Consider the following 15,713-nt stretch of genomic DNA (forward strand, 5'->3'; position numbering starts at 1 on the left):
ACATCATACTGAGGAATAAAGTACAGTCTGTCTCAGAGTCTCAGAAATTTTGCATGGTATTAAAGATTTCATAGAGAATATGCTCTCCTGGGTACAAATTCTCCTGCCTATTTGCACCGAGTACAGTTCTTTTGTACTATATCTCATTTTCCCAACCTTCCATCATTATTTAGCCAGGTTCAAATTCCACGCCTCTTATCCAGGCAGCTTCCACTATTTTTTTTCCACATGTTGAGTCTGTTTTGCCCATGATGGTAACACTGGTGAGTGATCTCTGCCTGTCCTTGTCTTGACCCGTGAGCCTTTCGTTGCGTTTTCTCTCCCTTGCGCAGCTGAAGAGGGGAGTGATAGAGCAGCTTTGGTGGCCCAGCCAAGGTTATTAGTGTTGTTGCTGCCTGCTCAAATGACCAGACCTAGAAGAGGCTGTGGCAATGGAGACAATGGAAAGGTCTTCCTCCCTCTCCAGGACAGGGTATAATCAGTGCAGGTGGAATCTGTGGGAAGTTTCGTTGCTAAATTTCTCTACAAACAGACAATGCATTAACCTTTAGCCAATTCAGATAGATTTAAACAGGGACACCAAAACCATCTGTTAGAAGGACCAAATCTTTTAATTAAAAAATAGTAGTGTTAAAAACAAATAAACCAAACAGATTTCTATATTTTGCTCTTGAAAACAGTGAGCTATTATGGCTGAGAGTTTCTTCCAAAAAGACACAAAACCAAAAAAAAAAAAAAAAATCTCAGACTCAATCAAAGTTCAGCTAAAAGATTTAAAAGGCTTTACAAAATCATGAAAAATTGATACAAGAATCTATTTACTAGGATGCATAAAACAAGTTAGTAACAGACTGCACCAGTGTAATCTACAGGACAGGAGGCAGGAAAATTATTTTATTGTGGAAGAATGGAGCAATTTATCAGAAATGTCTCGAGTCTGCTTTTCATACCTGAACACACAGTACCTTTGGGGGAAAAATATTCTCTGTCATGAAATACTAAATAATTAAATTCTTCAAATGCCATATCCACTTATTTTATATCCTTTAATAAAATTATGGGGTTTGTTTTCTAATCTTTGTGCACCAAGTACTTTAGAATATTTATTAATGACTTTTTACATATACTAAAAACTCAAAATGCAGCATACAAGTTTTTATGCCCCAGTTGACTACTCATTGTTATTTCGGATAGTCCTAAGAAAATACTTTTCCTTATTGCACATACAACTCTTTTCCCAAATCTAGTCCCATAAGTGCACTGTATTATCTGTATTATTAAGATAATTCCTAATACAGGATGTCATAAAATCTGAAGTATAGAAGCACCAGGAATTCTCTGCCCTTCAATGATTTTCAGGCTAGACAGCCACATTTACGCTGACCATTGTAACAGAGATGCCAGCCTTCTGAAAGTTTTATAACACGAGTTTTTATGCATACAGTCGCAAAAGAAACCTCTGATGAAAACCACCCTGGATTACGTAATTTATGGTGTCAAGATATTATTATACAAACACTCCCTGAAAGGAGTGCTCTTTGACATCAAACAGAAGGCTGGTAATAGGAGCCAAAATTAAACTGACCCAGTACCAGTGAGCTTAATGGCTACACAATCTTTCACTTGCCATAACTTAATTATTATTTTCAATGTGCTGCTGCACATGGTGTTACAGAACGCTTTCACGCAAGAAGCTCAATTTGCATGGAAATTCTACATTCTTGCTCTGAAAATGCACAGACAATGGAGACGAAAGAAAAGCTACAGGACACTTGAAGCAACCACAGCAAAGGGAAACAAAAACATTGGCACAATATTAAGCTGTACAAACAAAAATGAAGTTAGACCAATGCAGCCAAAAAGTAAAAGCATCTTAGGAGGCATTTTTGAGCACGATTGGTCAGACATACCATAGCATTTTGTTTGTATCCATACCATCTATACCCACCACTGAAGTAACTCACCGATATACTCTGTGTTGGCCCAAATATAAAAGCACAAGTGAATACACATGCAACACAGAAAATTAAATGTGGTTGGCAATAGCCTCTCAGTTTGCCAGGGAACTTACTGGCTTGGATGGATGACTCAATAAAACTTCAGGATGCTAAAGGGAAAAAGAAGATAGGAAAAGATGGGGAAAATTTGGGATAGGAACAGTGTGAGAGAGAAAAAGAAAAGATGTAACAATAAAAGAATTTAAAATAATAGCTGCAACATTAAGTTACCAAGACGGCAGAATCTTAAGTTGTGTTTTAGCATGTATTATTATCCAGCTTTTGAAACATGAAAAACAGAGAGTTACCCTTGTGCAAGTTCCAAACCTGATCTTGATTTCTCAGTCTACCAGTTTTGTACAGTCCTCAAATACTTAACACTTAAGAGTCCTGTGTTGGGGTTTACAGATGACAGTTTTACAAGTTGAGCAGGAATTTAATTTCTAGTGTTTCACTAGTATCAATTACAAGACAGCAAAATGGTTTAGAAAACTAATTCAGTAACTGACACCAACTGAATGCTGAACACAACTGCTGAGGTTTTACTTTTATTTTTACAAGACAGCTTGATTTCCCTCGTAGGCCTTTTTATTTCTAGGTTGCGATGCTGAATACATCAGTTATCATCCCTTCTTTGAAAAAATGAGTCATCAGCTGACAACAAAAAATAGTATTTCTATCTCATCTACCAATATGATCAGTCATATTTTCAGTTAGGGCAGAAAATCCATGCTCACAAAAATAAAAAGCACTAGAGCCTGTATTAGACTAAATGAGCTAAATCTTGGGTTAACACTTCGTCCAGTCATTTTTCCTCTCTTTTCAAAGATCCTCCTGAACTTGAAGGAAGAACACCACAGCAGGAAAAAAAACATCCTCTGAGTGAGCCTGTTGAATCTGGAGGTATTTTCCTGGCAGGAAATCACTGCTAACATTCTCTGATGAAAAGTTCCTAGAACTACACCAAGGGGAAGTTTGTTAACATATGGTTTTGGACTCTCTCCTTTCTCTAATCTTGATCCCTTTCAAATAAGGAAAACATCTATAGGGAGAAAAACTATGCACTGCAAATGAAGACAGACAAAAATTCGCTCATCTCTGCTGAAGCAAATTCTAATATTAGTTGGTCTCTCCAAGATCAGAAAAAGCACAATGAAACAAAGCGTATTGGCTGGAAATACAAGACAGAAAAAGCTGGGAAAAGAGTATCCTGAAAGGAAAAAAAAACCCCAAAACCCAACTAGAAGAAAAACTTTTCACTATAAAACTATTACATTAAATGAGAATTTTAAAAAAAAAAGTTTCCTAAGGAAAACAAGAAAGAAAAAACCCGAAACAACACCACGCTGCATAAAACCACTTCACAGAAAAACAGAGAGAGAAGCCCCTGTGTGTGATTTCCCCCTCATGATTCCATCTCAGCAGAAAAAGGAGACTATTTAAGGCAGGACAGCAGGCCATGTAAGCTCAACAGGGATTTATGGCTTGCTTTCAGCACTCAGAACCTCCCATAGTATCTCCTGCTGGCAGCAGGCTGACAGTTGAGCACAGAAGCAATGGCAGTGGAATAATTAGATCATTAAGCACACAGATTTGCATAACCACAGTATCATTATTACAAAACCCCAAACATGACAAACACTGCAGTTTCATTCACTAATACAAGGATGTATCTGAAACAGTCATTAGTAAGAAGAGGAATAAGGACATTGAGAACTGGACACCTAGACAGACTGCTTACTTGGAAAGAAAAATACTATCAGCAACTTTTCAGCACCCCTGCACTTCACTTGGTTCACACGACTTCATTTTAGTGTAAAGTAAAATACCTTTTACAGAAAAAGTGGAAGCTTGCACTGTTTATGATTTCGCCAAGGCTCACTGTTTAGAGATGAGCAAAATTTTTTTCCAAGGACTGCCCCTACCTTTTTAATCTAATAGCTTTACAGTTCAGCCTCTTCTCTCAGCTTCTTAACTTCTAAGGCTAATAGTTTTAACTGAAAGTACTCAGCGGACATAAGACGCACGGGAAACAAGACTGATGTTAGACATGTTTCTGTTCAAACTGCAAGGGAAACAACCTAAAGGGAAAAGCATTTTGCCATTTGCTGTTAAGAGCTACTCAAGAGAGTCCTTCCTGCATGCGTCTTACGCAAAACACTACGATAACATAGTAAAAGTCAACATAATAAACCTCTAATTCAGTTTTACACTGAATGCTCTTATGTAGCCGTTCTTTTTAAGGTTAATTGTGACAGTTATTTGCAATGGTTAACAGCGCAAAACTGAGTTTTTAGAAGCTTTACATTGGATCTAGGTTATCTATCAAAATTGTTTCAAGGATGACAAGAAACTAATCCACACTGAAAATGTCAAACTGCCTGAATATATATATCTGCGATGCATTTAAAGAGAGAAAGCCCTCTAAAAATATTTTTTTCTACCTTTGTGCAAGTGACAAAAGAACACTGGCAAATTAAGAACAGCTGGAAAGAAAGGTTATTAGAGAAAAATCCAAACTTGTAAGTATGAAACATATTGCTCAAGTGACTGCTAACTATATTTTCTTGAATAATGAAGAGTAACCGTGACTTGACTCGAGAAAGCAAGGAAAACCAGTGGTAGAAGCGGGCTCTTTCGTACAGCAAAAGGAAAGCAAACGCACAGTTAATTACATGGAAGCATACCTGGGGCCTAGAGCTTCGATTCCTTTATAAAAAGCCATTGTGGACTGGGTTTTTATCGCCAAAACAATCTTTCTACTGAATTTGAATTTTCCCTTGAATAAGAAGAATGAAGTAGCCCAACATGACACAGTATTCAGAAATGGAAATAAGTATTGATGGTTTTATCTCAGCAGGATTTGAGAGAGTCCTTTAGGGTCTCTGCACAAGAAACAATTGTCCAAATGCCCTAGCAAGCAACAATGCCTGAAGCAGAGGAGCAGATACCCAGAGTATTACAGAAGGGCTTTATACTGCACATAGGTAATGGTAGGCTATCAATTCTCTTTGCCTGTAGAACTGAAACCATCCTGACTGAATGAGGTTACGTAGCTTCTTTGGATAGGAAGATGGAAAAGTATTTGTCTTTACAATACAATGAATTTATAGTCATTATTTTTCTCAGAACTAAATTAAGAACCCAGTTATTTTTCCCATAGCTATCCTGTACAGCTAATAGCGCTCTTCTCATTTGCGCTGTTTTCCCATTTTAAACTTCAGGAAAAAGCTCACAGGACAGTAACTCAACCTCTTAATTATTTCCTGAAAAAAAAGATTATGAAAATATATGCTCTTGAGAACTGGCTCAGTATCGTTATGTAATGTTCCTGGATGCCAGATATTAAGCACAACCCTCTCTAAAACGGCATGAGCAGAGGTCGGCCTAAAGGAATCGTAACAAAGAGCTGTCATCACAGTGCAAATTAACTGCATGTTCACCTTCTAGCTCGCAGCGCTTCGCCAGATTGGGTCGACCTCCTTGCCCACTTATACTACTGATATATACACTCCCCGCTAACAGCGGGGAAAGCCATCTCGGGGGAAGCAGTGAAAAGCAGTACATTTACAAATGCGAAATATACAGACACATTCCCTAAATAATTCTATTTCCACAACTGGTTTTTCATAACCCAACTATTTGTTACGTGCTCTCCCAGTTTCTACTTTTTTTGTTTGTTTGTTTTTTAAGTAATTGTAACAAAGTTCTCCACTGCAGCTGTCCACCTACAAACCAATACTGTCACCCAGCTGCTGCAACAATTTCTGGCAAATCTTAGTGACAGTATATGCCTCAACTCATTACCAGTAACACACTGACAAAGGGTGAAACTGCAATTCATGACAGAATTCAAATGCAAGGGTCCTTCAGAACTTCTGAAATACTCACCCACTGTATGGGACACTGAAAACAGCCTGTGAGACTGACTAAATGTGCACAACCACCTTTTCTTGCTATTGCGCTTTGATTCTGCTGAATAACAGAACTGTTTCTTTTGTGCAATAGAATTAAAAAGAAGGGCAAACATGGATCTTGATATGTGTAAATGAAATTTCACTTATACAGAATTCTCAGGTGCATTAACACTCATACAACACAAATCCTAAACAAGTTTGATGACTCAAAACTTGATCTCACATTCATTTGAGGAAGTAGTTCCAAACTACAGCGTGGGCACTCCTCCTTTTCCTGGGTAGATGTAAAAAATCAGCTAGAACTCCACAACCCAAGACTTAAATTTCTTTTCAAAAATGTGTTGCCTTTTGTCTTGTTCCAATTTTAAAAACAGAAGTGCTGTCACTATTTCAGTTAGTGTGTTTTGTGCTTCTTCATCACTTGCTCTTTTAAAATCAAAAGTTAAAATGAAATCAAAGTTCCTCTAAACAGTTCAGCATTTATGCTACCCACAGCTAAAATAAAGCAAGCTTGCAATGCAAACATAATCCAAAGATTCTGCTCAAATGAATCAGCTTGCTTTTAAGACAGTATTATTGTTCTGAACAGCAATCTCTGACCAGTGTTTCAGCTGTGATTGGCATTCAGATTAAAACAAAACATCACACACTTCACTGATAATATGTTCTTGTCATTTGTTCTTATGCATTCCTATGGGCCAGGCCAATCATGCATCTGAATTCATTGCACTAACACCTACATGCATGGACAATTGGTATGTGAAATGTTTAGCTGTTAAATTTTCAGCTGTTACGCCAGTTTAATGGTGCAATTACTGCTGCAAACTTTTTAAAATCTTTAATTCCTAGAACCTGTTTAAAAAAAAAAAAGTCAACAGCACAGTTAGTTGCATACGAATCAAGTCCAAAATAAGCAGCAGTGTCTGAAAGTTACTTTCTATATATGGTTTGCATGGACACCACAGGGTTTACTCAAAAGCCGTTCACAGAATTCAAACTTAAGACTCAAAGTTTTCTGTGTAGACATGGCCAATTTGTCTAACGCTGAATGTTTACACCATAACTACGAAGTAAGATTACCTTCTTCAATTGAGTCTCCATCTTCAAACATTCTTCCTTTTTCTGTTCCAATGCGATTTCCAGCGTCTTGAGTCTTGAATCTTTCTTCAGTCCTGATGAAGCTAAGGAGGAAGCATGTTCCTTCAGATCCAGTAAGGATGACTAAAATAAAAGATGTAAAATAAATATCAAGTAAATACTCTTTATGTGCAATAGCTAGTTTATTCTTTTGTCTTTATTTTCTTCCTATCCCTTCACATTATGTTCACGATCCGACTTAGAACAACACATTCTGACAGGATGACTTAAGACAGCTTGATTTAATTCAGGTTTCCAGGTTCAAAGTCAAACCTTGTCTAATATACTTCTTAAAACTATTTTTTTAAAAATGGAAGATTCTGTAAACTGAAACCAGTGTAAGAAAAGTTAGTTTTAAATAAAATCATATTTAAAAATCATATATAGTTAGCAAATTTAGCCACAGTATCTGAAGCTGAGAGTGTTCAAAGCTCTTCTGTATACAGCTGCTACGGGGCAAAACTGATTCATGCTACCTATCTCCAAGACACATCCCAAATTCTTGTTTTCTGAACCACTTTTGGGTTGGGTTTTTTTCCTGTCAAATGTCGACTTCCGTGTAGACAAAACCTTAGTACTTCCTGGGTGCATATTTTTTACTTTGAATTTTGAAAAAAAGATTGCAGGTAGACTTGAATGTTACAATTCCAAGAGAGGAACAGAGAACATTTATATTCTCTAATATAATTAGGTTAATCTGTCTAGCCAATTGGCTCATTATCAACCACCAACTTAATTATCAAAAAAGGACTCTACAGAGTCTAAAGAACTGGCTGTATTGATTGTACAAAGGAATAAACACTATCTTCATGCTTTTGGCACCCACAGCACTGATTAACTGCTGTCCTTTCCTCCCTATATTTAGGCAGGAACAAGCTTGTTCTCTGCCTTCAGTTGTCTCTCAGCACAGCCCCAGTAAAAGCCATCACTGGCCATTGGGCATTCACTACCAATACGATTAAGCACTGCAACTAAGGGACTGTGCTGTCCATGAAAAGATGGTTCTGAAATATCTATGCTTTGAAAAACTCCCAAACAATATATTTTACTAGATAAACTTATTGAAGGACCATTACTATAAAAGGTCAGTTTTCTTCATCTAAAATATAACACATAAAACAATCAATTCTAGCACAACAGATTCATTCTGCTGGTCAACCTCTTTCTCTGTGAGATCTCCTTGCAAAATGCTGACTTTCTCTTTCAGGTCCTTAAGGTCTTTTTTGTAGTTGTCGATCTCTTCCTGTTTTTCTCGCTCATCTCTGTCACGCTGCTCCTTTAGACGCTCAATGGTCCTTTCCTGACAAAAGAAAGCACTCTGAAGAAAATCCCTCTTAGTTCAAGTTCTGAGACTTCTTATCACAAAACATCTTACACACTGTAGACAAGGGTGTAGGATATTGACATTTTCTTTTCTTTGAGGTTGTAAAATAGATCCTCTAGAAGGAGGAAACTTGAGAAATCAATGGATTCATTGCTAAGATATTCTAGGTTTTCTGTATCTCTGAAAATTCATGGTCCTATTACAATGCAACAGAATTTACTTCGTTCTGATAACCAAAATTAATCAAGACCAGGACACATTACATATTGCTTCTTACTTATTCAAATCTTATTTTTTCAAAATGTGCAATCAAATCCCCTTCAGAGAGGAAGGGGTGTGGTGTACATGTGACACCAGGATTGATGTGCAGCAAGAAGAGGCAACAAAACAACTTTCTGTACACCAGATATCAGTGGAGCTTTGATTATCTTCAAAGCAGAAGGGATGCAAGTGAATTCCCCAGCCTCAGGCACAGCTTTACCATAACTTCATATTTATAGAATCTGACAGACTAAAGGAGCTGTAACCCTGGTTCTCCAGGAATCAAGAAAAAGAATTACAGTAATTCCAAAAAGTTGCTCCAGCAAAACAGATTAGGCTGTTCTCTCTGTCTGCTATCTTTGAGAATTGGGCAAGCATAAAAAAAAAATACAGTGAGAACAATAAAGCTGCAAATAGAGACTGAAACACAGCTACATCAGGATAACTACTCATTTTAGTTCAATATTGGAAGCTAAAACTCAATTTCAAGCAGCAAAACTTTAAAAATAAATTCCTAGTTAAAATATGTGAGCAGAGAAGATAAAATTAAACGTGACCCAGACTTTATAACAAAAAAAAAGGAAAGAAGCAGAGGTATCCAGAGCTGAGATGTAAGGCATGCTAGAAGCGAACCAAAGACGCACCATGTAAAGAGGCGACAACGTTAGAATGCCACTGTGATTGTAAGCAGCTAATGACTAGAGCAACAGCCTGTGGCTCAGCTCCCCTCATGGCACAAGCAGCCATGCCCTGGGCTGGTCCCCTGGGCCAGCAGCCTCCTGTGCCCTCCTGTGAGGGACGCACCTCGGCACCCACAGCCTGCTCTGCATCCCTCCTCGGCTGGCAGGGGCAAAGGATGTCACTGTGGCATTGCATCAGAGACGGCTGGCACACAGAGCCAGGGAAACACAGGGAAAAGCTGAGTTTAGAGAGGTTATTGCTAGAAGGAGCTTTCGAAGGAAGGGACTTGGGCTGTCCATACTCACTTTTTCTGCCAGTGCTTCTTCCAGCGTGGTCAAGGCAGTGTCAGTATTTGTGGTGTCAGCCTGCAAGGATTTCACTCGATCCTTTAAGCTGCTCATTTGCTTCTCCTTGTCTCTTAACTGTTCTTGAAGGTTTTCAATCTTAAAGAAGAGGAGTAGATTTTAAGAAAATAGCAAGCAAGACCATTCTTAAAAGCAAAGAATGTAGGCAAGGGCCTAGTTCTTATAATTCTACATGAATGAAAACATCAAGCAATGCAACCAAAATTATGAAATATTAACATAAAATCAGCAACCTTTCCAGTAATCAGGAAAGAATTCAGAGCAAGGAAGTCTCAATAATATTTACAAAATCAACATAAACTAAGAAAGGGTATTATTCCTACTTTCCTAGGGTGTTGGGCACTGTGTGACTGAATGATGATCAGTGTATTAACAGTATGAAAGGAAAAAAGCTGAGAAAAACATTACTGGATATATAAACCAAAAAGGCACTTGATAATTAAGAAGTTGTCAAGAAGTATTATTTTAAGTATTTCTTTCGATAGTGTCACATTCTTTACTGTACTGGCTTTTCCATCTTATGTGATGGTTTGCTATATGATGGTCTAGCACAAAACATCATTCCCTGGGTACAAAATGTATCAGCCTTGTTTTCTGCAGGCATAGAATTCAATCAATTTAGGAGTTCTGAATATATCTTTTGACAGACTGAGAAGACTCAGTCTTCTAAACCCATTTTATGCATACAGAATCACAGGAAACAGACACATTAACATTATGATAACCTGTCAAAAGCAAATTTATCAGCAAAGGATTAAACTGGGTACAGATTTCTCAGCTGCTCGCTTTTGCTGTTGCTGACGAGTTCTTGCATCAGCAAGAGCACAGCATGAACTGGAGAATGACAGGTGGCATGTAAGGTACCCATCTCCAAAACACTTGTAGCAAGACATTCTTTTAAAGACCATAATAAGAAACAATGTAACAAGACAACCCCACAGTTGTCTATCCAGTCCAGCATTTAGTTAACCTTTCGGAAGCATTACTACTGTCAAACAGCAGTTAGCAGCTCATTGGTTAGCGGAAATACAGCAACTCACCCCAGGTTTTGCTCTTCAGCCCTGGAAGAACTGAGCTGCTGTGCTTACAGAGCAAATGGCTATTTGGACACATCCACTACTACTTTGGTATCTCTACTAAAATTACATCTGGACCATAGTTTTAGAAAACGGTCCAAATCAGTAATGATAAATGCAAAAGATTTTGCAGGAGGTTGAACATCTACTGACAAAAAAAATTCATTGATGTGTTACAAGTGGGAGCTAAGAGGAAGAAGGATCTAATTCAGGGAAACGCTTGCTCATGTTCCGCTGCAGCCCTTGGCCACTGAAGGAGTCGCCTGGTATCAGATTCTCCATACCAGTTCTATTTCTCTCACACATGCACATGTAAACTTATGATCCAGCTTTGTACACAACCTATATATTACTGATAGCAGAAATGTATCAGTTTTTGATGCTTTTTTTTAAAAAGAATGGACTGAAATTGGTTTTCAATTCTCTTCATCAGTAATTTCTTTTAGGAACCAAAGTACTAGGCCTCCAAGGTATGCTTAAAATTTAAATCTGAGCACAACTCAAATTACACAACAAAACTTATTTTAAAGAGCACCAAAAAAGCATAACCAGTGACACGTGAGTCAGAAAAACCAAAAATTCCTTCTTTATAGACTCATATCTATGATTTAATGCCTTCTTAGCATGCGTTTGCAGCCCACAGAGCTTCAGAAGGAACCCCACTAAGTTCTGAGTGAGAAGTTCTCCTGGTGCCCACCCACACGGCTGCCGAGGGGGTACCATCCCCAAGAGTAGCCTACGTGGTTGCTTCTGACCTTACGAGCTTTCAGTGTCGTCAGCTGTCTAGACAGGCTGGGTCTTCAGACAGATACTACAAAGAAGGCTGAGCTATTCTTAGACGCGTGTTTACTTCTGGAGGCGAAACACTCTCGCAAAGGCTCCAACTGGCTGAAGAGGGGATAGTGCAGGGTGACTCTGCCCTGAGCAAACCACACACAAGAGACAGCTACATAATTCAGCTTCAGCACACATTAAGATGCTTGCCATGGCGGGACAAGCATTTGCACAAGCACAGCATGCATTTTCATGTTTCAGTAACTCCGTTGACGGTGACCGGAGTAAGATGACAGTTGTACAACAGTACTGTATGTGACTGCTGTGTCTCCTCCTTGCAGCTATACCCGCCTGCATTCCAAAGTGAAAATAATAAAAAAAGGGTAAGGTGTAGGAAGTGTGAACCTGTCTGTGCTTTCAGTCTACATGCACAGTTTTCAGGATGGAGTAATGAATGATGCTTTTCATTATCACCCAGAGAAGAGCAGGTACGCTGAAATGTTCTAAGTCACATCACACTAATAGCTAGGTACTACCTAAAAACCCCACCTTACCTACACCTCTGCCTTTAGCAGGGTCAGATAACTGATTGTTCCCAACAAAGACACATCCTTAAAACTACGGAAAACTAGAACGGGATCAACTGATGTATCTGCATTGAAACACCTGTATAATCCTAGATGCAAAATTCTCTTTATAAAAGCACAATCAACAATAAAATAATTGCTTTTATTCCATTTTTCTCCCAAACTATAAGAAGTAATAGCTAAACTATAGGTTCTCCAAAACGATATAATCTGAAGAAAAAAGCGAAGAATAGCCTACATTTTGCCCATATAGCTAATTAATGAATAATTTTGCTATTATGGCCCTGCAAGTACTTTGAGAAACCTTTTCAAAAAGAATACATAATTCAATTCATGTTTGTTTTACCATCCTTTTCACCTACCCAACCACTCCAAAACAGTAACTCTGAACAAATTCTTAAATGTTGGATAGAAATAAAACAGATAATCAAAATACAGTCTTCCGTTTGTACCCAACAAAAGACGAAATAAACCGCAATGGAATCTCCAGGACCTCTGGAAAACATAAAGGGACAAGCATTGAACCAGCACTGAAATATTTTTTCCCAACATTACTAGCTGTCAGACACTAGCATGTTTCAACCTGAGTGATTTACGCCTACTTGTCTGGAACCGATCATTTTGCCTTCCAGCCCCGAAGCACAGGAGCAAAGGCAAGAGAAGTTTCCTCTGGCATTCTGTTCCAAAGGCGAGGAAGCATTCTAATTTTTTTGCAAATACCGATCTCATTGAAAACCCCATGCAAATGCAAAGAAGAAAGAGCCCAAGGAATGAAATGAGATGCACCTACTTTAATACCCATCAAGGACATTACATTCCCAAATTCATCTAGGTAGATGGTGCTAGTAGGTCTTTGTATCATGCTTCAACCAACAAATCCTTTTGTAGAACCATCATCAGACCTAGGATATGTGTAAATTGAACACTTGCAAAACAATTTCTATCGTACACGTGTCTTTCAAATCAGAATTAGGTCCAGTTCTTCCATGGTTTCGTAAAGGCACCAATTGGTCAAGTCAGCTCCAGGGTCAATGGCTGCATTATGGATTCTCATCAATCACAGGCAGGGGTGATTCTGTCCACACAGGAATATTAACTTGAGGACAAAAAAAGCTATTGTGGAAGAAAGAGCAGGTGACTAAGCAAGTATGTGATGACAGAACAGCTACAATCCACTCCAGTTGGAGACATGCCACACCCTTCAAAGTAAGAATACTAATATGATAAAAATTTCATAGCCTGCAGTCATACTTGATTTTGCTAGAATCCCACAGTATTTGAGAAGCTTAGAAAAGTGGGCTTGCATCCAAATCAGGATGAGAACCTAACAGACATGATCACATTGTTGTATCTGACATCATAAAAAAATTGTTGCTTCAGAAGAAAGGGTAAGACATTTACTCCAGAAAACTGAGATAGGTCTAAATTCAAGAAATTGTGTTCCTAAATGTATTAATGAGAGGTCACTATAAAGCTATACTACTGGATTTGTAAATATTACTGCGTTTCTGAAAGACATATTTTGGAGACCACAACGAAAGCCTATAAGCAGACATTACTGGTCAGTTTTACAATATTAAGCTCTCGTTTTATAAATGTCACACTGAAAACCCCTTTGTTATAATTGTTTTCCTATAGCACTAACATATTCAGTGGGAGGAGGGAGGGGACAGGATAGGGCAGGGGGAAAGTATACATCACCACTGTGTGGATAGCAAAATTTCCTCTTCTGTATGTGCGTTGGCTCTATTTGAAACTCCAATATAAGGTGTTGTTTTTAAAGTCCCCAGTGAAATAAGGTCTGCCACATGAGTGAATATCATTCATATTGCTGTATTGAATCAATCAGACTGGAAGTGAAATTCTTGCTATTAATTTTAAACATTAAATTCCCAAGACCAGCAAGAACAAGCTGAAGCTGAATGAATGCTGAAGCTTTAGGCATAGTATGTCTAGTTGCGAGGGTGAGATTTTTAAAGTTTTTCTGAAGTTCAGGATAGATCAAAACAATTTCCCTTTTTTCAGTAACATTTTGGCAAACACGAGTCAGAGTTCCTTCCAAAGTTCAGCTACATTCAGTCTGCTCTTTTTACTTTATGATCCAACCAATTGACATAAATACAGTTAAACTGTTGTTGTTATATTCAAATTCTTGTTCTCGAATCATCACACTTAAAAAAAAATCATCTTCAAGTAGTTTGCATATCAGTGAATTTAATAAAATTTGTTAAGCATAAAATAAATTAAAGACACTATGAAATGCAAGATAGTGGTGTGCTCTCTCTCTCTCTCTTCATAAAGAACTTTAAATTCTGGAGTCCCAGTTAACACTCCAGCGTAGCGATGGTGAACTCTTCAGTTAAGTGGTAAACATTTGTTCAGTTTACATAACGAGAAGCTGTGGATGCCCCATTGCTGCCTGTCTTCAAGGCCAGGCTGGACAAGGCTTTGAGCAACCTGGTCTAGTGGAAGGTGTCCCTGCCCATGGCAGGGGGGTTGGAACTGGATGGTCTTTGAGGTCCCTTCCAACCCAAACCATTCTGTGATTCTGTGATTCTATTAGTTTTGCTACCCAGTGAAGACAGGATTAACTTTGAATTTTGCCTGCCAAGAAAGTTTTCTTCTTTTTACTGCTACTCTACTTCAATGCTCATCTGGAAAGCTACTGTCTTTTCAACATCGCATCAGAATATCATTGTGCACTTTGGAAGTGCCCTGATGTTGCTGAACCTAACATCGTGGGATTCTGTAACACCTTGAACTGGTACAGAGAATCTTATACCAGGAGACTCCTTCAGCGGCCATGAGCTACGGAGGCACATAGAGTTGGCTTGAGATCAAGGCTAAAGGGGATGGGGAGAGCCTGGAGCAGGACAGGACAAACAGAGAATTCGAGATGGGGAAACTCCAGCATAGTGGTACATCTTACACAGACACACTTATCTACTGCTACTCAGGTCCAGTTAAAATTTAGAATAGCTCCCATAAAAAAAAGCTGCTTGTTTTTTTCAGAAGATAAAATTTCTCATCTTTCCTCTCATGATCTGCAATTCCAAAAGGTCCTCTAAAATTAGCATGAAGTCCTACAGTGTTTAGCTTTCCAAACAGAACATTTTGTTGCTATGCAGCTTAGAACGCACAAAGAATTTGATTTTGTGATTTCTACTTAAAATAAAACCTTAATTGTCAGATAAATATATGCAGCACAAGGGCACATTGCTACTGCTTCAAAAGGATGAAACTTGCACACAGCAAAAGCCAAGAGCTTAAAAAAAAAAATTAACCTAGGACACAATGCAATTACTGCTTTATTCTTGACCTCACTTTGCGCACACGTTTATGCACTAACGTTGACTTGAAAAAAGAATGGTATGCAGGAAGAAGTGCTGCTACAATAAAAATTGATTTGATTTGTATAGACAGTTAATAATTTTGTACTGTTGGTGAAGGAGAAACAAGCAACTAACACTAATCCCGAGGAGACTTGCAGTGCTTTTTCATATGAAGGAGCTTTGCAAGTAGATGTATATGAGCCAGAAAAATAGTTCAGCTATGTTTACATAAATAATCTCTATGGACCATTCCATCCCCTTG

At 38.3% G+C, this 15,713-nt stretch overlaps 1 protein-coding gene across 1 annotated transcript in view; it reads right to left on the minus strand.

Moving 5' to 3' along the window:
* Positions 1–268: 268 nt before the first annotated feature.
* LOC104504720 (ELKS/Rab6-interacting/CAST family member 1-like) overlaps positions 269–15,713 on the minus strand; it is a gene marked incomplete at its 3' end in the record, with an annotated part of 63,445 nt that continues 48,000 nt past the window's right edge. Inside the window, exons 8-12 of the mRNA XM_010157967.1 lie at positions 9,623–9,760; positions 8,211–8,351; positions 6,995–7,135; positions 4,685–4,776; positions 269–332 (exon numbers count right to left, since the gene is read on the minus strand). Coding sequence (XP_010156269.1) covers positions 269–332; positions 4,685–4,776; positions 6,995–7,135; positions 8,211–8,351; positions 9,623–9,760 — 576 coding nt within the window. The remainder of the gene's footprint in view (positions 333–4,684; positions 4,777–6,994; positions 7,136–8,210; positions 8,352–9,622; positions 9,761–15,713) is intronic.

Source organism: Eurypyga helias, unplaced genomic scaffold, assembly GCF_000690775.1.
Source record: "Eurypyga helias isolate BGI_N326 unplaced genomic scaffold, ASM69077v1 scaffold16208, whole genome shotgun sequence".
NCBI lineage: Eukaryota > Metazoa > Chordata > Aves > Eurypygiformes > Eurypygidae > Eurypyga > Eurypyga helias.